This window comes from Aythya marila (assembly GCF_965140915.1).
Source record: "Aythya marila genome assembly, chromosome: 1".
Taxonomy (NCBI): Eukaryota; Metazoa; Chordata; class Aves; order Anseriformes; family Anatidae; genus Aythya; species Aythya marila.
This window is the reverse complement of record NC_139042.1, coordinates 197972547-197995477: the sequence shown is the minus strand read 5'-3', so window position 1 is coordinate 197995477 and position 22931 is coordinate 197972547. Positions and strand designations below refer to the sequence as shown.

Genomic DNA, 22931 nt, shown 5'->3' with positions numbered 1-22931 from the left:
TAGTTCCACCCCCCCTGCAATGGAAAGGGACATATTTCACTAGATGAGGGTTGCTCAAAGCCCCGTCCAACCTATCCTTGAACACTTCCTGGGATGGGGAAGTGTATATTAGTAATTAAGTGAAAATACAATGATGATGATGCTAGTGATAATCTTAATGTACATTTTAACTGTATGTTAACATAAATATGTGACTACAGGGGACATTCTTCCTTCCCACCCTAACACACCTGCAGTTATTCCATATCAGAATTACTCACTTTAACACATTATTAATAGACTGATTATTAACACATTATTAATAGACTGATAAAGTCTATTAATAATGTGTTTTCCCTAATTCATTTTCTCACAGATTACAGTTTATGCTCTCCTAACCAATCTGGTTTTATTCCATCTTTTACATCACACTTCAACTGTTATTTCATATGTAGCTGGGAGTTTTGTGCCTTCCATATCGAAGCAGCTATTCTTCAGACTTTTCTCATACATACAGTATTGCTGATTGGTGTATTGGTCAGAACAGCAGGAAAACAAAGAATAGGGGCTAGAGATGATTTAAAATAAGCAGTTGTCTCAAATAAATATTAATAACAGATATAATTTTTATAAAGTCTACTAAATAAGTCAATAAATGTATTTATTTTAGTAATATATATATTTTAATAAGCCTTTCTGTGTAAAAATGTACCCCTTTGACAGATTAAACTAGAACCACATCACCAGAAACAATCTCCAAGGATCCAATCTATGCTGTAAACCTTCATCTGCTGTTAAAATCAGAAGCACTTCAATAGTTACGAATGCAGTACAGGACTTATATTTAAAGCTATTTGATATTCAGAAATACATTGCCTTCTAAAAATGAGGAACAAAATAATGAGCAATTAAAAAAAAAAAAAAAGTGAATTTGCATTTCTTCTTTGGTCCTGTTATGAACCTTGTGTCAGGCTTCCTTGTACAGTTTAAAAGAAGCAATGTCTATATATTTAGGAACACTATTTAAGAATGTATAAGCAACAGACTAATAAAAACAGAAACCAAAAAATAAAAAAAAAAGAGAGAAACAAGATTTGTATATAAGAATGTGTGGCTCATGATCCTCCCCTTATGTATCACTGTCCTTCCTTTCCTTCTTTTTGTTTATTATTCTCCCTTTTAAAACTGAAGTTCTAAAACTTTACCCACACTGAAGTCATGGGAAAATTACAATTTTTCTGTTTATGTAAACCAACAGGAAACTCTTTTGCTACACTAGTAGCTATAAGGACATAAGTAGCTAGACTAATTTCCATTATCTGAAAAGTTGACCATCAGGATTAAAAAAAGACAGGTGCCATGTGTATGGTAGTTTAAAAATAACATATGGTATGTGCTTGAGTGGGGAAATTGTAATCTTGAAGGATAAGGTTATCATGTAACTGCAGGAAGTAAAGGGACCAGATCTGTCCTCAGAAAATTGCAGTTTAGACTCTGTGGTTCTCTCTGGTGAGAGTACCCTGAGTCAGTAACTTCAATTATTGTCTTGCAGTTTCCTCCACCTCAGCTCTCTTGTCTCTGTCTGACTTTCATGGAAAAGAGAATAACAAATCATTGGCAGCTGCTCCCCAAACACTTTAGGTCCAGCCTATATATAGAACCTAAATATAAATATATATATATATATACGCAAATATATATATATCCCACAAATAACCTAATCAGGGAATACAGTGATCCTTACACAGCACTACTGGCTCCCAGCCAGCCTCAGATAGAGACCATGACAGCATCGCACTCTCTGCATTTTTCTGAATTTATTTTTAATTACTAAGCACAGTTGTACAAAAACAGTTTGTTCTTTCTTATACATTAATGCATCTATTTCTTCTTTACTACCCAGTTCAGAGCACGATTGAATCACAGAATCACAGAATTTCTAGGTTGGAAGAGACCTCAAGATCATCGAGTCCAACCTCTGACCTAATGCTAACAATCCCCACTAAACCATATCCCTAAGCTCTACATCTAAACGTCTTTTGAAGACTTCCAGGGATGGTGACTCCGCCACTTCCCTGGGCAGCCTGTTCCAATGCCTAACAACCCTTTCAGTAAAGAAGTTCTTCCTAACATCTAACCTAAAACTCCCCTGGTGCAACTTAAGCCCATTCCCCCTCGTCCTGTCACCAGGCACATGGAAGAACAGACAAACCCCCACCTCGCTAAAGCCTCCCTTGAGGTACCTATAGAGAGCAATAAGGTCGCCCCTGAGCCTCCTCTTCTCCAGGCTGAACAAGCCCAGCTCCCTCAGCCGCTCCTCGTAGGACTTCTTCTCCAGACCCCTCACCAGCTTCGTCACCCTTCTCTGCACACGCTCAAGCACCTCGATGTCCTTCTTGTAGCGAGGGGCCCAAAACTGAACACAGTACTCGAGGTGCGGCCTCACCAGAGCTGAGTACAGGGGGACGAACACCTCCCTAGCCCTGCTGGCCACACTGTTTCTGATACAAGCCAGGATGCCGTTGGCCTTCTTGGCCACCTGAGCACACTGCTGGCTCATATTCAGCTGACTATCCACCATCACTCCAAGGTCCTTCTCTGCCTGGCAGCTCTCCAACCACTCATCTCCCAGCCTGTAGCTCTGCTTGGGGTTATTGTGCCCCAGGTGCAGGACCCGGCACTTGGCCTTGTTGAACTTCATGCAGTTGACCTCAGCCCATCGGTGCAGCCTATCCAGATCCTCCTGCAGAGCCTTCCTACCCTCAAGCAGATCGACACACGCCCATAGCTTGGTGTCATCTGCAAACTTACTGAGGGTGCACTCAATGCCCTCGTCCAGATCATCGATGAAGATATTAAAGAGGACCGGCCCCAGCACCGAGCCCAGGGGGACGCCACTAGTGACTGGCCTCCAACTGGATTTGACTCCATTCACCACAACTCTTTGGGCCTGGCTTTCCAGCCAGTTTCTAACCCAACAAAGCGTGCGCCAGTCCAAGGCAAGAGCAGCCAGTTTCTTGAGGAGAATGCTGTGGGAGACGGTGTCAAAAGCCTTGCTGAAGTCAAGGTAGACCACATCCACAGCCTTTCCCTCGTCCACCCAGCGCGTCACTTTGTCATAGAAGGAGATCAGGTTCGTCAAGCAGGACCTGCCTTTCATAAACCCATGCTGACTGGGCCTGATCGCCTGCTTGCCCTGTAAGTGCTGCGTGATGACTCTCAGGAGGATCTGCTCCATGAGCTTCCCTGGCACTGAGGTCAAACTGACAGGCCTGTAGTTTCTCGGGTCTGCCCTCCGGCCCTTCTTGTAGATGGGCGTCATATTTGCTAGCCGCCAGTCAACTGGGACCTCCCCCGATCAACAGAACTGCTGATAAATGATGGATAGTGGCTTGGCCAGCTCCTCTGCCAGTTCTCTCAGTACCCTTGGGTGGATCCCATCCAGCCCCATCGACTTGTGCACATCCAAGTGCCGTAGCAGGTCACCAACCAGTTCTTCATGGATAGTGAGGGCCACATCCTACTCCCCATCCCCTTCCACCAGCTCAGGGTACTGGGTATCCAGAGAACAACCGGTATTGCAGCTAAAGACTGAGGCAAAGAAGGCATTGAGCACCTCCGCCTTTTCCTCATCTCTTGTAACTAAGTTTCCCCCCGCATCCAGTAAAGGATGGAGATTCTCCTTAGTCCTCCTTTTTGTGTTGACGTATTTATAGAAACGTTTTTTGTTATCTTTAAAGGCAGTAGCCAGATTGAGCTCCAGATGAGCTTTGGCCTTCCTAATTTTGTCCCTGCACAGCCTCGCCACATCCTTAAAGTCCTCCCTAGTGGCCTGCCCACTTTTCCAAAGATTATAACCCTCTTTTTTCTCCTAAGATCAAGCCACAATTCTCTGTTGAGCCAGGCTGGTCTTCTTCCCCGCCAGCTTGTCTTTGGGCACGTGGGGACAGACCGTTCCTGCGCCATTAAGATTTCCCTCTTGAAGAGAGCCCAGCCTTCCTGGACCCCTCTGCCCTTCAGAACCGCCTCCCAAGGGACTCCACCAACTAGTGTCCTGAGCAGCTCAAAGTCAGCCCTCCAAAAGTCCAATACAGCGGTTTTACTGGTCCCCTTCCTGGCCTCGCCAAGAATAGTGAACTCCACCATTTCGTGGTCACTCTGCCCAAGACAGCTCCCGACAATCACATCCTCCACCAGTCCTTCTCTGTTTGTGAAGAGAAGGTCTAGCAGGGCACCACCCCTGGTAGGTTCACTAACCAGCTGCGTCAGGAAGCTATCTTCCACGCTCTCCAGAAACCTCCTAGACTGCTTTCTCAGGGCTGTGTTGTGCTTCCAGGATATGTCAGGGAAGTTGAAGTCCCCCACGAGTACAAGAGCTGACGATTTCGCAACTTCTGTCAGCTGCCTGTAGAATTCCTCATCCGTCTCCTCATCCTGGTTCGGTGGTCTATAGCAGACCCCGACCAGGACACTAGCCTTGTTGTCCCTGCCGATCCTAACCCAAAGGGACTCGACCTTGTCATTCCCAGCCTCGAGTTCTACAACCTCAAAAGACTCTCTAATATAGAGAGCCACCCCACCACCCCTTCTGTGCCCATCTGGCTTGATAACTTGCTCTCCAGCTACTAGTGATGCTTCCAGGGAACAGAAAACTGATTAAGAAGAGAATTATAATCTTAGGAGGAGACATTACAAGAAAAATATGTCTCTACATAAATATTTGTAATGAAGTGGAATAAAATAACACAACACAACAAAAGAAAATTTGTCCATACCAAAAGCGGTCTTAAAAATATAAGAACATTCCATTCTATGCAGCAGCAAAAACTGCTGCTTTTTTTTGTTTGCTATTTCTTAATAAATAAATAAATAAATAAATAAATCTAGTAAAACTGAGACTTTTTATTTAAGGGGTAAATGCTAGCTTATAATATGTAGTTACTGCATATAAAGAACATTTCTTTATATATAAAAAATATATTAAAATATATAAAATTTTTTCTTTATATATAAAAATATTCATAGTTTTTAAATATATTGAACTTCATTATAAGAAAAATCTCAATTGATTTGTGAAGTAGGTTACTTCTGTAAAGAATCTTTGGGATCTTTTATATTTGACTGTTTCTATACCTTCTTTTAACAATGATACTTTGCAGACCTTTTGGGTTATCAAATGTGGGAGGAAAAAAAAATCATTTTAGCAGACTTCTGTGTATCTACATGCCTAGCTATCAGAGCATATAAAGCATTAAGTCTCCCATATGGAATTATGAACACAGAAGAAATACTTGCTTTGTTGTCTCTACCTTAAATTAAGTGTCCGTATTGCTTTCTGAGCAATACTGACAAGGAAAGATGTAATCCTCTCAGCAAAAGATTGCAGGTTCTTGAATTTTAATGTGCATATTAATAACAGTTAGATATTGTAGACATTTAAGAACTTGATAGAAGGACTGTATTTTCTATAACCTCGGCCCTTGCAATTTACTGAAAAATACAAAGAGAAACAGTGTGGTGGAACAAAATAACCAACTGAGATTCTAGCTCTTGTGTCTCAGTAGTCCCATGTTGCAGGAAAAAATGTATTTTGTTGCTGAATGAATGCTTACATTAAATCATCCATTTCTGAATATCTTTTTGGTAAGAAAATGGAGTATAACAATTCTTCCTTTGGACTGTGATAATATCCCAAAAATGGGTTCATGCTTGTATTCATATTCTACATTATCCTCTATCCTGATTCTATAATTAGCATGCTTTTGTGAGGTGCACTCTGTCTTATGAAAAAGAGTGTTCTTCCTCCAAGTGCATAGTCTTACTATGCAACTACAAATGCATACTTTCTCATCCAAAACAGGTTTGAGTTGTGTCTTGGAGAACACTGGACTCCTGTCAGCAATCAGTGAAGACAAAATATTTTTTTTTTTCTCAAAAACAGGCAGAATTTGGCTGATTAATTGGCAGAGCATTATTTCCTGTAACTTACTGAAAATCAGAACCTTTAAGTTTCTAAAAAAAAAAACAAAAACAAACAAACAAACAAACAAACAAACAAAACAGTAAAAAATGTCCTTTTCCCCTAATCAGTTTTCCTAAAAAATATTAATCTAAGTTACTATGTGGTAATTGAAATCTTTCACAATAAAGTTATATTAAGATACCTTATATAATGATTCAATTCATCTTTCATGCTTTTAATGGCTTATAGAAATATAGTAGAAGTAGTATCTATAGATCATAATTATAGAGATATCATTACATTTATTTTAAATAATTGAAGTTTTTAATTATTTCAACTAAATATTATTAAATAACTATACTTGAGCATGTTAATCATATACAAAATAAGCAACATTTATTGGATTTGTTGAATTCCACCTCATAATTTTTTTCTACAGCTACAGTCTCATGAAATATATTTTACTAATTCAAATTATTTATAAATTCTATGATACGTAATATACATATACATAACCATTTGAAAAAATAAATGTATGACAGATTAATACAGTTATTTTATTTGAATATTGTTTTAATTGATACTGCTGTGGAAATCCAGGCTGTTGTGGTCACTTTAATAATGTTGCTGCCAGCATTATTACCTTATTACCTATAAAGTTTTTATAGGTATATACATATAATATATATAAATGTAATATATATATAATGTAATATATATACATATATAATATATATGTATATAATGCAATAATTATTACATTATTACCTATAAATATATTACCTTTCTAAAAATATACAATTATTGTCAATGATAGCAACAAACAGCTTTTGATTTTTTTCTCTCTTTCTAATTGTTTTGATTCTGATGAATGTTGCTTTCCCAAATCTAAACATTTCAACAAATTACCCAATATTTTTCTGCCATTTAGAAGTTACAAATACGGAAAAATTTGACTGCCGATTTTGAAGACAGAACTAAGCTGGAGTTTCCAAAAGAGCATACTCCAACAAAACATAAGGTAATTGCCAGCTGCTCAGTGAGTTCATTATCACTGACTTCATGAAATATTTCCAAATGTCAAAAAGGCCATCCAGATCAGAAAAGGTGGGTTTGTCTATCATCCAAAAAAGAATTTCCTTCATATTATTACAATTAAATTGTGTGTGTGTGTGAACAAAGCAAGAGTCAGAGGCCCTCCAACCTCAGTTTCCCATGATGCACTGAATATGTATCCTTCCCACGTGTTCTGTGAGAACAAAATGAGATAAGTCTTCAAACAAAATATGAAAAAAAGATGAAGGAAAGTAGAGGGAAAAAAAATTACTCTGCTTCAACTCTTGTCAAATCCACTGTTGTCACTCCTGTTGCCTTTGATACCACCAGGAAAAATAAAGTTTTGTAGTAGAAGATGAGTAGATAAGAAGATGAGTCTGTAGGAGAAGATGAGAACAAGAAACGTTTTCCATTATCAGTCAATGTTTCTTCACATCTACTTACTAGTAAAACAGTTCTGTACTGTTGTAAGTAGCTCAAAATACCCTAGATGAATTATGATGAACCTTAGGTAAATCAGATGAAGATGTCAGACAATATTTTTTTCTTAATGAGCTATCTATTCAGCAGAGCAGCAGGTTCTAGGAGCAGCTTTCAAATGTCCAGACTGCCTTATTAAACATGAAGTAGCTTTAAAAATGTATGGGATTTCTACCAAATACAGATAGTGTATTTGTTGTAATACTCAACCTCCATAGGACCTGCAAAATGAGTGGAAATACCAAAAGAAAACAATTTGCAGAAATAATATCCTACGTTTTTTACAAACTATATGGAGACAATAAGACACAACTGATTTATGGAGACTAAGGTGTATCTGCATGAGAAAAACCAGTTGAGGGAAAGGAAGATGTGGTAAAGAACAGTGCATTAGACGTATCAGCAGAGGAAACTAGGGCTGTTTTGTCTGGACAAAAGGAGGCTGAGGGGAGACCTCATTGCTCTCTATAATTACCTGGAAGGAGGTTGTATTGAGGTGCACATCAGTCTCTTTTCTCATGTGACAGGTGATAGGACACAAGGAATTGGCTTCAAGTTACACCAGGAGAGTTTTAGACTTGGATATCAGAAAAAAAAAGTTCTTCACAGAAAGGATGGATAGGCATTAGAATGGGCTGCCCAGGAAGGGCAGAAATACCACCATCCCTGGGGGTATTTAGGAGATGTGTGATGTGGCACTTAGAGACATAATGGAGTGGTGGACTTGGTAGCATTAGGTAATGGTTGTACTTGATAATGTTAAGGGTCTTTTCCGATGTAAATGATTATATGATTCTATGATCAAGAATTTTTCTTCCAGAACATGCTGTAAATCTTAAATGTGTATGTAGAGCTGGCAGAGTACCTTTTTCAGTGCCTCATATAACTAAGTAAACTGCCTACAGCTGTATTTCTCCACCTCAGAAAGCTGATGGACTAAGTCATCCTTTCCACAAAACACCCTGGTTGTTTCAGGGAACCCACCCTAAATATTTCTAATCTGATGTACTGTTTATTAAGCTCTTTCCTCTTCAATTAGCCTGATGGGATTCTGCTTGTCAGGGAACAACAGCTTTAAATTCCAAGTCTTTTAGGCCTGTTAGAAAGAAACACCCTAAAGTGAAGTAGCAGGTGTACTTGTTTGTAGAACAGTTCATTCAAACTGGAATTTCTCCTGTCTTTCTAATCTGTGTTTCTCTTAATAATTCATTGGATTAGAGGAGTGACATTTGTTTTTCTATATATTCAGAACAAAAATAGGATAGGGTTCAACTGTGCATTATGCTTTCCATTTGCCTTTCAACCCCCCAAAAAATTAAGTAAAATAAGTCCCTCAGTTCTTGCTTTAGCAATTGAAGTGAATTGACATGTAAATTAGAAAGAAATAGCCTTTACAGGAACATGCGAGTATTCCAGTTTAATATCTTAGTTTAATATTTACATGGCAAAATTTTTATGTTCTTGACCAACATTTGGTAAAGTCATCATTATTTCAGATTGTTAAGGAACAAAATTCTATACATATTTATGTCTATTATGTTCAGATATTTTTTCTGATTTATCTTTTTATAATCAAAACAATGATCTGCACAGTTATTCCATCTCCATAGTTTTCCCTATTACCTCATCTCCGCTCTCAGTTTGCATAGGATTAGGGAGGAGGAACATCTGGTTCCACTGATCAAACAGAAGTGGGTGTTGGTCAGTCTTCATTAAATAGAATGTGTGACAAATTCTTGCCCTGAAAATATTTGCTCAGAGACATAGTGTTCCTCTTTGGAAGGATAAAAAGACACCACTTAAATACCCATCCACTAAATCTTAACACAATCTATTTGTGCATTTGAATCTGCAATGCTAATCACTATGAAAATGCTTTCTTATTGAAGTTCTGTGTACCTATAGTTCATGTGAAACTATTAGTTAAGTTGAGTGATCTTTAAACTAATGTCAAGAGTTCATGTACATAAAGTGACATCAAGTAAGCAACTCACTGTCATAGAATTTTTGACCAGAAGGGATCATTATATCATCTAGTCTGAATTGCCACCTCACAGGCTGTTAAATTACATAAAAGCATCCAAAAGCCTCAAATTTCATTTAGATAAAAGGATTTCAGGTTTTAGAAGTGAAATATGTATGTGTTTCAAGAGAGATTAAAATGTTACCTAAACTCAGACAGGAAATGAATTAAATTAATATTATCTCTAAAATCGCAGGAAAAAAAAAAAAAAAAAAAAAAAAAAAAAAAGGTTCTGTGCTGCAACAAGCAAAAAGAAACAAACAAACAAAAAAAAGACCAACACCAACCTTAATCTGAAGAAATATTTCTTACTCAATCCATTTTTTATATATACATCCCTATGAAAATAAACAAGTACTAGATAAGCAACACATGAAAAAGATTTTCTGCACTGATTCAAAGAATACCATCTTCTAAACTGGACAATCTCTGATACTTTTGAGAAAAGATAAACATCCTTTTATGACATGAAAACTTTCCTTTCTAAGCAAAGCTCATGTCTATGTGAGAATTCAAGTTTCTGAGGTACAGTTATAATAACTATCCTTATGAACAGTTACATATGTGAAGCTCAGTAAGTTTAATAAAGAATGGGCAATTCTGTTCTTCCAAATGCTTTGCTTGGAAAGGAATAATTAGTATTGCATAAATAGAAATAAAGGCCTGAAAGGATCACTTGAACATTTTATGTGATCAGTCACACATTGCATGGATGATTTCTCCCAGATAATGAATTAAAGCATATTTAGGAAAATATGTATTGCCATTTTAAATAATCCAAATAATGGTAACTCCACTCTTTCATTGGTGAGCTGTCCTAATATTTAATTGCTTTCGAAGTTAGGAAATTGCCACTTACTCAAGGTTAAATTTATCTAACTTCAACTTCCTGCCGTTTAACCTTGATATGACTGTGATAGCATAGTTGAAAATTCTCTTACTACCATTTCCACATCTTTTCCGTATTTAAGTACCTATACACAGAGATCAAGCCACCTCTTCACTTTTTTGATAAGCTGAATAAATATAGCTCCTCAAATATACTACCACAAGGATTCCTCAGCCATATTTGTGTCCTTCCTGTGAACTCTGCAGTATTTTTACACGTTCCGGAAGTGTGGACACTAGAACTAGACATGGCATTTGATGAGGCAAGGTCACTTCCCTACTTCAGTTTGAGATTCCTCTTTTCACAAATTCAAGTGCTGAGTTCTTGGCACAGCATCACACTGAAAATTCTCATTTTTGTATTCTGCACACTTGACTCAAAGATACTCTCTGGAGCCCAAAGTTATTCCAGTTAATTTTACACATTTAGTTGAGACAAATAATTAGTAGTCACATATAAGAAGGTAAATGAAGAGATTTCCAGAGATGCTTGTTACGTTTAGCTGTAAAAAGGCACTTATCATATCCAAGATCCCAAATAATAGTAGTTGAAGTAGTTGAAGGTAGCTTGACTGAATGAAGATCTGAGCCTTCACTTTTTAGGGAATTCTTAAGTAAAATCTTATGATATAAACTGTTGTCCTTTTTCCAAGATATACCGCTTTGGATATGGTTGTGTTAAAATATATTTTGTCATCTTCTGACCTTTGTGTTTAGAGTATTCCATAACCTGAACACACTCAGAGCACTTATTAACATTTTCTCTTAGTAGTTATGCCTGATGAGTCTTTTTGTATCATCCGTAAACTTCACCATTAAAGAAGTAATATATTTGTTTAAATCAATGCTAAATTAAAATAAATAAATATATAGATAAATAAATATATAAATAAATAAATAATAAAAATAATATATATAAAAAATCAGCTTTCTATAAAAACAAAACGAAACAAAAACTAAGGAAAACCTTCAGGAAAGGAGGATTCATCAATGTGTACCTAATAACAACTATACTTTATTATAAATAAGCAGTTAATTCCTTAATAATTCCACAATGCACATTGTTTCATCAAATAGCTATGTAGTTAAGTCAAATGCCACAGAGAAAACCAAGTATTCTATATCAGCACAGTTGTTGTAAGACTGTCTTATCAGTCAGTCTTACACATTGTAACAGAGAACAGGTTCGTTCGACAGTACTCCTTATCCATAAAATGGGGTGAGTGACTTTTGGGCACTATCTAAATATGTCTATATCTGAAATTTAAATTTAATTTGGCAGATCGGTAGAGATTATGATTTGATCACCCATATGAAATGAATTGTCCAGTGTATTAAGCCTGTCTTTTAGAAGATTAAAGACAGATGGTCAGGAGAGAATGAATCACTACAGAGGTATAATGTTATTAACCCAAAGAGAAAGAAATATTCCACCTGTGTGGTAATCTGATTGGGATAGGTAAAACATTCCAGTCCTCATCATACCAATTTTTAGATTCTGCCACCTTTATTTATCATAGAAAGTATTTTTCTAAGAGAGGGTACCTTATGTATTCTATGGCATTATTTGAGGAGTGGAGGTACTACACGATAAGGTGTTAGTAATCATAATTAAAACCAGCAAAAATTGAACAATGACAGGATTTAGATAATACAGGTTTATAAAATACACTTTTAATACTCAATAATTCTTATATAATTTCAGAATGATTTTTTTTTTTGTTATTTTTTCTTGATCTATCAATATATATATATATTCTAGATTATAAAGTAAACTAAAAAGAAATATTTCTTGCAGTTCATTTGTGTCTTCAAGAGCAAATAGCTGGAGGCTCCTCAGGCAGTGGATCCAATCCTTTGTCCTTTCTTCCAGAAAGCCCATTTTGGCATGCCTTTCTGTAGCTCTGTGGAAGGACTATTAGCTATCTAAGGCTCCCTTAGTCAGAGAGCACTTCCCCAGAGTGTCTCTTTCTTTCTGAAATGCAGTTAAATGTAATCATTGTCTTCTCTGTGCCTAATGCATCTGTTCCTCCATTCATCATCAAATCCTGTAATCTAGCCTCAAACTACAGAGCTGTATCTTTTGCTTTTTCATGACTTTTCTCCCCTAATTGTTATGATGACAATCATCAGATAAAAATACTTTTATCTTGCATTTGCTCTGGTGTGACCCTCACAGTCTCAAGACAAGTTTAGACTGTCAAAATCAAGAAAAATTGAAACTCTTGGCTGCCCTTGCTCTGTTCTGTGTAAATACAGAGCAGTTCCTCACTAAACTTCCTTTGCTTATGTGCATAGTTTTTGTACACTCTGTAGCTCTTCTTTCTCCTGGTCATAAGACTATATCTCCATATACAAATATTTAAATATTTTTATTCTAGAGATTCTTTATGGGGTCTCTGGAACTTTCATATATACCAACCATAATACTACTGCAATATAATTATAATTATTGTTGGCAATGGTCCTATATACCATAAAACTTTAATGAGTTCATCTTTGTTAAGTTAAGGTTTTGTAAAAGTGTGTCCCCTAAAATTCTGATGAATTCAATCACTTCTGCATAACTCTGATCAGCCAAGGACCCATGATTTCTATATGCAGTTTTTTCTTTTGCCGGAGTATTTCACATGAACTAACTCAGAGAAGTATATTATTTCTGTTACTTTAGGCCAGATATTTTGACAGAAGTCACATATTTCTAATCCTTCAGCAAACCCAGATAGCAGTCTGACGCAGCTACAGATTTTAAACATGTATTTTCACTGGTGCCTGAAGTATATTAATCATTTGAATGTAGAATAAAAGGAGTTGACCTGAAAAATACATTTGATTTTTTAAGGAGGATTTAATGTCTGTAATATTTTATGCACTCTTGTACCATAGGATTGTCGTGGTTCCGCTCGAGTGGATAGCCGAGCTCCACCACAGCCGCTCTCTCACTCCCCCTCCTCAAAGAGGAATGGGGAGAAAATATGTGAAAAAGGCTCAAAGGTTGAGATAAGGATGAGAAAATCACTTAGTAATTATTGTAACGGGCAAAACAGACTCGGCATAAGGAGATAGTAAGATTTATTGCCTATTACTAACAAGCTAGAGAAGTGAGAAACAAAGGAAAGAAACCAAAATCACCTTCCCTCCCATCCACCCTCTTCCACTTCCTCCCCCTGAGCGGCGCAGGGGAACTGGGGACTGGGGGTCATGGTGAGTCTACAGTGCTTCTTCTCTGCCACTTCTTCTCGGTCACTCTCGTCCCCTGTGCTGTGGGGTCCCACCCACGGGATGCAGTCCTTGATGAACTGATCTGACGTGAGCTTCCCACAGGCAGCAGCTCTTCCAGAGCTGCTCCAGATATGGGTCCGTACCACGGGGTCCATCCCTCAGGAGAAAACTGCTACAACCTGGCTCCCCCACGGGCAGCAGCTCCTGCCAGGTCACCTGCTCCTGCGTGGGCTCCTCTACATGGGCTACAAGTCCGGCCCGGAATCTGCTCCGGCAGCGGTCTTCCACAGGCGGCAGCCTCCATCAGTGCAGGGCCACCTGCTCCACCATGGTCTCCTCCACAGGCTGCAGTGTGGAACCCTGCTCCACCATGGTACTCCAAGGGCTGCAGTGGAACATCCTGCTTAAACCCACATAAACCCACTACAAGGATGATTGATCTTTTCAGTATGTCACTGAAGAGTAAGAGGATTGAAAACAGATCCTGAGAAGAAATACAACCCCCCCCCCCCAAAAAAAAAAAAAAAAAAAAATCTCAATTATGTCAAATAGAGGAGATCTAAATTCAAATGGCTCTTTGAGAACCCTAGCCTTATTATTTAATCCGTATTTGGATCAGAAAATAACCATTGAATAAACATGGAAGGCATAATTTTCAAATTTAGTAATCCTCTGACAACAGGCAGAACTATTCTTTTGCCAGTGCTTTTGCCAGATACTTTTGAAAATTAACATTTGGAATTTTTTTAGAAGACCTTACATCATGAAATATAAGGTATTTTTTCACTTCTGGAGCATCCTAGTTGTTCACTTAAATAGCCTAGCAATTGGACTTATAAACTCCAATTATTGTCTTATAAATTGGTCTTATAAACTCCAATTAGTTTTCTACTGGTTTTAGAATTTTAACTTTTTAATGAGTCTCTTGGATTTATACAAATCAGGCATCCATCTAATATTTGGGACTCTAATTATCAGAAACTGCTAATACAAGCTTTTCTTATTGTCTAAGTGTGGGCTACAATACAAAAAGGATATATGATGTAAGTCTTTTCAAGTCTGATTCAATAAATATCTTCCGTTGTTATTCAAAGAAAAGAGATAGTGTTTATCTCTTTTACCAGTGAGGTAAAATGTGATGAGGAAGACATACAGATCATTATGGACATACAGGTCATTATGGAGTCAGAATTCGGTTTGGAGACCTGCATTTGAATTATATTTTCTTCTGATTTATTGAAAAGTTTTGTGATTTTTCAGATTTTTTTATTTTTTTTTTTTTAATGGTGAAGTCAAGGTTCATCTTTCCTAGATGTGTATTTGTACTAAAAATGTTATAGTGCAAAAAAGAATTAAATCAATATGAGGTTTATTCTGTGGTCAAAAATATATTCTTTTAGTGACTAGATTTTCATTTCTCACATGAGAAAAAAATCCAGTTACATCAGTGAAGACAAATCTTTTATTTGATTAACGTTAATGTAAGTTCATTTTTCCTTAGTTTAGGTCATGTGAGTGTGTATGGGTGCATATAAACATGCAAAATGCCAGACTTTAAAGGTATAATGTTACATTAAACCAGAATTAAAAAATATATGAATAAATGAGAAAGTGCATATGAGCATCAAATACTTTATTTGTTTATAAATAGCATATTTGCTATTTTGAATACCTTGAAATTCTATTCTCCACAGAATAAAGTTTGTTACTGACTTGGAGACTTCATAAATTACATTAATTCCCATGGAGCTTAGAGCAGTCAATAGAGCTGCAATGTTGTCCCATTGGATACCAAACTTGGTGAAGTTCTTAAATCACGTTTTCCGATGTGTTACTTTATTGTTTTGTTTCTTTGTTTTTAAAACAGTATTAGAACACAATGACTGTATAGAATGGGTGAATCCAAGAATGATATCCATTATTTTGTGACAAGGGTCTCAGTGTAATTGTCATAAAGATAATATATAAATGCAAGTAAAAAAGGCAAAACTGCAGTGGACCTTAATGGAAGTACTGTGTGAGAGAGTACTTCCCAAATCAGAGTTAATCTGCCAGCTCTTGTGCACCAGTGTACACAGATGCCATGAAAGCTTCTGAACATGCTTCCTGCACAGTAGAATGGTGAAGAACCCCGCAGGATCCCTCTCCTTAACATACCCCCTCCATTTGCAGCTCTCCTTTTTGCTCTGGGCTTCAGAGCCCAAATCCAATGACACTTGTTGAAATCCCACTTTACCAGGTCATTCAGTCAGTGAGTCCATTAGCACGTTCTTCCCTCATGAAGTCAGTGTGTCCCAATGTGTACTGTCCTATCCCAACAGTTTTTCTTCCTCAATCAGAACCCTATAATTAAATAAGATCAATCTTTAATGTTTATTCTCCCTTTATTTTCCATATTAAAAAAAAAAAAAAAAGTTTTTCATTCTTTCTCACAAGCAATGCATCCCTACTTTACAGTTTCACCATTCAACACTGTTTGCAGGTGAACCTTCATAGTTTTTATTAGTTTTGTTTTAAAAAGTTTCAAATTATATGGCCCCTAGAATATGAAACACAACAAATAGCTCTTGCATGAAATGCCATTCATACTCTAAGGTCATGTAATTATGGGCTCATTAGTACTAAGAATGAATTTTGTGCAGTGAGTTATAGTGATAGTAAGTAACATATCCAATGTTAAGAACTGTATTCACAAAAAAATGTATAAAAATCTGACTGTCAAAATACTTTAAATATGATTTACCATCCTGCAATATATATATATATATATATATATATATATATAATATAATGATAATAACAATAAAAAGGCAAATGTCTCCTGGAGAGCAGACTTTGGTTTTACACTTTGCAAGTACTCATATACAGTTACGAATGTAATTAAAGGTTCTGAAATTGTTTAAATTTCCTTCAAAAATGGCACTGTGGTATGTTTTACTTTTTTTGTTTCCTGGAAAATATTAACAATTAAGAGTGAAACAGAAATCCACTTCCTGAAAATCAAATTATTTTTTCTCATAAAAATTGTATCATAGGAAATCCCAAACAAAGCCTCTATATTTTTAAGCCCCTGATTTAGTCAAAACATACAGACATTGCATTAAAGCTGAGAATAGGCTTAGGTACTTTGCTGAATAGCAGTGGAAGAAAGCATATGTTTTAAATTAATCACATGCATAAATGCTGTCTTGAACCAGAGCAAAGCTGCACTCGGCATGAAAGAAAGCAATTTTCTGCTACAAAAGTTAAATACAATCTTTAAATTTTAATGTCTCTGATTGACCTTTTCTTTCATTATTACTTATAACCAACATTCTTCTTCATTGTCTAAAATTATCAATTCATATAAAGTTAATGGTAAAATGCTTGTCACCCTTGGAAATATCTTCTATCCTTTTAAACTACAAAATTATTTTAAAGGTGTATAAGTTTTTCTGAGTCACAGTTATCATAAATCAAACCCAGAGCACCATTTTTGTCCAAACTACATGAAGAAATTAGTAATTCCACTCCCAGTCCTACATATATTTTTTTGCATGACTTTTATCCTAACCACTGAGGAGTGCCCATGAAATAAGTTGTGATGTTAAATTGCTGTGTTGGATAATCTTTGAGGAAACTGTCAGTTTTCTTCTGACATTTCTCAAAGTATTCCAATGTCACAAACAGCAAGGAGGGTTAGAATTATGGTATTAGCCTTCAAAGCCAGTTATTAATGTGTAACGCTTATTTCATTTAAATTGGCATCCTGTGGAAGCTGACACATTTAACACCTGATCTTCAGTTACTTGCTTCAGTAATGGGAATAACTTATTGCCACCACGGAATATTTGGTATGCTGTCCTAAAACATAAAAGTGGAAAATCTCTCCTGCAGAAATCCCTGCTTACATTTTGTAGTGACTTTTCAGACAGTTTCATGCATCTGAAAGCATTTATTAGATGTGCATCCTGTTTTGTATCAAGACTGATGAGATTCATTTAAAAACTTTTCCAAGTTACATTGAAATTCAAACTTTTGTTTACTTTTACTGTTAGCAAGGGTTTATATATTTAAGTTATAATCCTTATTCAGAAATTCCAGCTGTTAAAATATAGATAATGAAGGGACATTATGTATGCTGCCTAATGTTTTCATTCATGGTTATACTGTTAGCTGTATTAAACACGTATATGTCATGAGTGTTAAAAGAGATGGGCTTATCTTCACCATTGATTTTTCTAATTCTCAGGTGAATGGTTAACTATGTTAGTAACTTTTCATTGTCATACTATACTTTGGAGTACAGTGACACAAAATCTTTCCACATCTTCTGGAAGAATCCCACAATGCCCCAAGTCTCAATGGTCTGTATGAGTGGAGTTTTACCAGGAGAAGATCTGAATATGAAATCTGATTTATGATAAACAAGTGAGATCACATATTGTCCAGGGAAATTTCATTTTGTTCCCTCTGTAGGATGACATATGGACCTTACAGTATAAACCACAAGATATAAATAACAAAACTTCTACAAATATTGATTCAAAATATTTTTGTTTCCATCCTGTATCACTTTACGTGAGTATGTTTCCTCAATAAGTTACAATATTATTTCTTTTTCCTATCATTGGCAAGTCCATTTTTCTTTTATTGTGGAAAAAACAAATGTTTTTTTTTAAAAAACAAAGTATTAAGACTATGAAATTATATTAAATTTGAAGCTCTGAATTTATCTCTTCTTTTACTTCTACAACAACTTCTTTTTCTTTATTAAGCTGATCCATTGACGAATACTTTAGCTAAGGTCCCAGAAGGTTAGCTTTCTCATGAGTAACTTTATTTTTAATACCTGATTAGAGGATAAATAAAATCAGACATTCATTTATATGATATTTTATGAAAATTATGAATTCCTTGTCCCTTTGTGTAATTTCAGAATTTTTTTCTTTCCCTTCCTGAGTTCTTCTTGCTATTCTTTTTCTACTGTTGACCCAAAATATTATGGTATTTAATTTAAAAATAAATAAATAAATACATAAATAAAAAGGTATGTATGTAATGTCTGAAAAGTGTGGAATGGGGTTGAGAATTCCACACACAGAGATTTTTCTTCATTGTTTGACATTTACCCAAGAGCAGGGTGGGAATAGTTACTACTGATGCACAATTGTAGCTGATAAAGTATTCTTGCAACACTGCTCTCTACCCAGAATGCTTATATTTTTGCTGCATCAGCTTTAACATCAGGCACAACTGTAGGTAATCTGCCAGGTTTCATCAGCAAAGGAGCTTCTGGAGATGTAAGATGCTGAGTGTCTTGTTACTTCATGGGCTTTAGGACTGTTACGAGCTTTTGTGGGGTTTCTGCTTGTTATTTTTATTTTGGGGTGGCTTTTTCACTCCAAGTAGATAAGAAACAGATGTTTTATTTTCCAGACCTACATTCTGGGTTACACTCCATTTTTATGGAAACTCTCCAACTAATGGAATTCTTACATTCTGACCAGAAGTTGCAGAAAAAAAATAAAAATGAAAAAATCATGTATTATTTAGACAGATGGGAATGAAAGATCGGTACAACAATATGAAATACATAGAGGTATTCCATTAATCATCCAGGAGTAAGCACTAACAGCTCCCCAACTTTCCCACTTTCCTTATTTTATTTTATTGTATTTTTTAATTATCTTATTAGTTTTCCATCATATGCAATGGTTAGTATCTCTCCTGAACCTTTTCTACTTGTACATATTTTATGTTTCTTTTAGGAAAACTTAACTGCCATGAACAGTTAGGAGCATAACTTCTCTATTTAAAGAGAAGGGAATATTAGTTTTGCTTGGGAAGAAAAATTTATAGGTTTTAGAGTTGGATGGGTGGACACAAGAAGGTGACCTGAATGGAGAGGGAAGCATGAAGCATTAGACAAAGCAGACACATAATCAAGTTTCTGTGTCTCTCAAAAACACAACTTTCTAGGGACTGAGACACAAGCACTATAACACCTTCCCACAGATTCTCCCCAAATAAAAAAAAAAAAATGTAACTAACAGTAGAAAAAAAAAAAGAACTGTTATAATGTCAAGGACTAAAAGATCATAAAACTGTACAAGGACTATCAGGACACAGTATGAAAAGGGGAAAAAAAAAAAAAAAAAAAAAGTGTAACATTTTTTATTTATTTTTATTTTGTCCAGTGTAGATACACTGAGATTTTTTTTTTCCCTTATGAAATACTGAATTATTCTAATTTGCAGTCTAATAAAATCTGACTTTTATCATTAAAAAGCTCCCCGACCTCTTTGGGCAAGATCCAGGGAGAGATCCAAGTAGATCCACATCAGAGTTCTGGGGGATTTGGAGGTCCTGCCATTATTTTACGTCATGGAGGTGATTTTATGCCTTAAAAATATTATATTAGCAACCTGAATCTGAGGTTAGTTTACTGAATAGGTAGATTGAATTTATTTGATATGCTTATATAATCTGTATTTCATTAACCTTTTGAATAAAACTTATTTCAAACTGGAACTACTAGACTATTATAATGTTTCTTAGTTACACACTTGATGGCTGAGTGGCTTATAGATGAGCTTTCTCTCTGTTTCACTTTTACTCTCCACACAGGGTTTTGTAATAATTTTTGTTGTTTTTTAATTATTTTTTTTAAAGGTGATGACTGTCACTTGATAATTTCATCAGACAGCAGTATTTATTCGACTCTTCTGAGAAAGATAAGACAAAAGTAGCATTTCAAATGAAAATTTGAGTTGTAATTTTCAGCCTTCAAAGCCTTATACAAACAAAAATTAACGAAGTTGCCTATACTCTTCTTATGCTGATATTCTGTTAAATTTACTCTAGAAATCACATCTGCTCTGAAAACTATAACTGTGGATTCATTCCTAAACATACTTTTAGGAAGAATATATATAAACATCTCAAAGCTACCAACAGAAGATAACACAGCATGATATATTTTACTACTGGAAAAAAAAAAATGTTTAAAGAAAGAAAATACATTCCATGGCTAGATATCTATCTAATGTTTAGGTGATTTGGAGAAAAGATAGAGGAATCTTACCTCCTTACTCCCATAGAAATGAAACAAGTAAAATTTTACTACATATTTTAATGACTTCTTTGGGCAGTGAGAACACAATGGTGATTTGTAGAAACCCAGATAATTTTTACAAGTATATCAGTGAGCAACAGTAATTGCATTTACTCCCTAATGAATTCAATTCAGAACAAAGGTATAACAAAGTTAAAGTTGGTCTCTGAGGATTTTTTATTTGCCTGCAGGGCTTATGCTGTTTTCTGTGATTTTTTTTTAAAGGATCATCTGTTTCAACTGGAATCGCACAAATTTGAGAGAGGACGAGGCAGGTGCCCTTTTGACCCCAGTTCTTCCTTCACCTCCATCTTAATTGGTAATGATCTTTATGTCACAACCTTCACAATCCTGTCAATCATTCATTCTGAGTCTCTTTCTTCAGCACACTGAAGGTGTTGTCAATCTTTCATTGTAAACTTCCACATGTCATACTTAATCTTCATACTTAATCCAGTGTCGCCCACACTAATATTACATCCTAGGCAGCATTAACTTCAGCAAGAGTGCCTCACTGAAGTAAGTAGATGCTATGTGACATGCACCATCTTGAAAAGGTAAATGATTGTTGCATAATTTTGAAAATAATAATTTCCTGTTTTACTTCAAAGCAAAGCAATATGCCTAGATTAATCTTTTACAATGGTGATGCAAATATGCAAACCTAACCATTTTTCTTCTTTTCAGATGTAATCTGAATAACAGACATCTTGTAAAAATGTGAATTTAACTGTTTTTTGTTTTTTTTTTTTTGTTTGTTTGTTTGTTGTATCTGAGGCACTTATTGTTTATATAAATTATAGTTTGTGGAGATTGACAGAGATTTATTTCAGTGCTGTTTATAAAAATCACACACACAAAATGGATGAATACCTGTTTTGAGGGTTGATCTTATACTCAACAGTTATAAAGACAGAATTCAGTGTAAGTCACACACTGCCAGAAAGCTGTGGTTAGGTAGTGCTTCTCTGCACCTTGATGGTGAGTTTATCACTGCTGGGCTGGGATCTTTGAAGTTGTAGTAGAGCAAACCATACATTTTTTCTTCTGTAATGTGTTCCAGAAAACATTTTGTGAGATCAAGTAAACACAGTCTTAGCAATATTACAGTACATTGGCTAAAAATAGGCTGGAAGAGCAGGTAGAGGGTGAAATTTAGATATGGTTAGGGAGTAACACAGTGACTATGTGCTTTTAGGAAACATAAATAAGATGAAAACTGAGTATTCTAGAAGAATAGTCTGTGAAAGAAATTACTAGAAAAGAGAGGTTAAGGATCAAATAATTTTTTCAGTGAGAAAAGAAAAGAAAAGAAAAGAAAAGAAAAAAGAAAAGAAAAGAAAAGAAAAGAAAAGAAAAGAAAAGAAAAGAAAAGAAAAGAAAAGAAAAGAAAAGAAAAGAAAAGAAAAGAAAAGAAAAGAAAAGAAAAAAGGTAGAGAGACCTTGATATTTCTATTCCATTTCAAATCTTAAAGTTGGATCTTTAATTTAAACAGTTAAGTTTCTAGTTATTAACTTCTGTGATATAGATAACCCTTGATTGTGAGGAAGTATTTGCCATGAGTGACAGATATATTTGTATAAGCAAGATTTATTTGTTCCTTTACATCAGCAAATCACAAGAAGAATATTTACCAATAATACCAAATTTCTCAAAGTCCAGCAATTCATCAAAACCTTGTTCATTTCCATTATCAAACATTACAACTCAAAATTTTAAGTCAGTGGTTTAAGAAATCATGAAAGAATCAAGGGAAAAAAAAAAAAAGTATTTTGACTGACCTTTCACAATCCATTACATACAGATTGTTACGCTTTTCTTCCACTCTTATTTCTAAATTGTTTCTAAAATTTTTAACAGATTCCAGTCTTAGCTCAGTCTGGGAACAAAGGCTCATCCCATGGAATTTGCTGTAGGCCTGAAACCTCATGGTCTAATCTTGAAGTCCTCCTCAACCTTTATTCAGACAGAATTAAGTAAATAAATTAACCTGATCATGTTCCTACTGTGAGATCAATGTGAATTTTATTTGCTTAAATGGAAGCCAGATTGTCCCAGTGAGCATTTCAAGACAAATGATTAGTCGTTGTGCTTCTGGTCTGTTCATTACATTGCCTGGATTATTGGAAGTCCTATGAATCCTCACAGCTTTAACTGAAAGAGAAATTCACTAAATAAGCTTTTCCTAATAGTCATAAACTCACTAAGCTAACATGGAAAGATT

The 22931-nt window shown here is 35.6% G+C and overlaps 1 protein-coding gene across 2 annotated transcripts in view; it reads left to right on the top strand.

The window, feature by feature from the left end:
- SEMA3E (semaphorin 3E) overlaps positions 1-22931 on the top strand; it is a 155188-nt gene that overhangs the window by 92946 nt on the left and 39311 nt on the right. Inside the window, exons 5-6 of one of the 2 annotated variants that reach the window (XM_082783209.1) lie at positions 6873-6962; positions 20932-21025. In XM_082783209.1, coding sequence (XP_082639335.1) covers positions 6873-6962; positions 20932-21025 — 184 coding nt within the window. The remainder of the gene's footprint in view (positions 1-6872; positions 6963-20931; positions 21026-22931) is intronic. The other variant, XM_082783210.1, reaches the window with a different exon arrangement.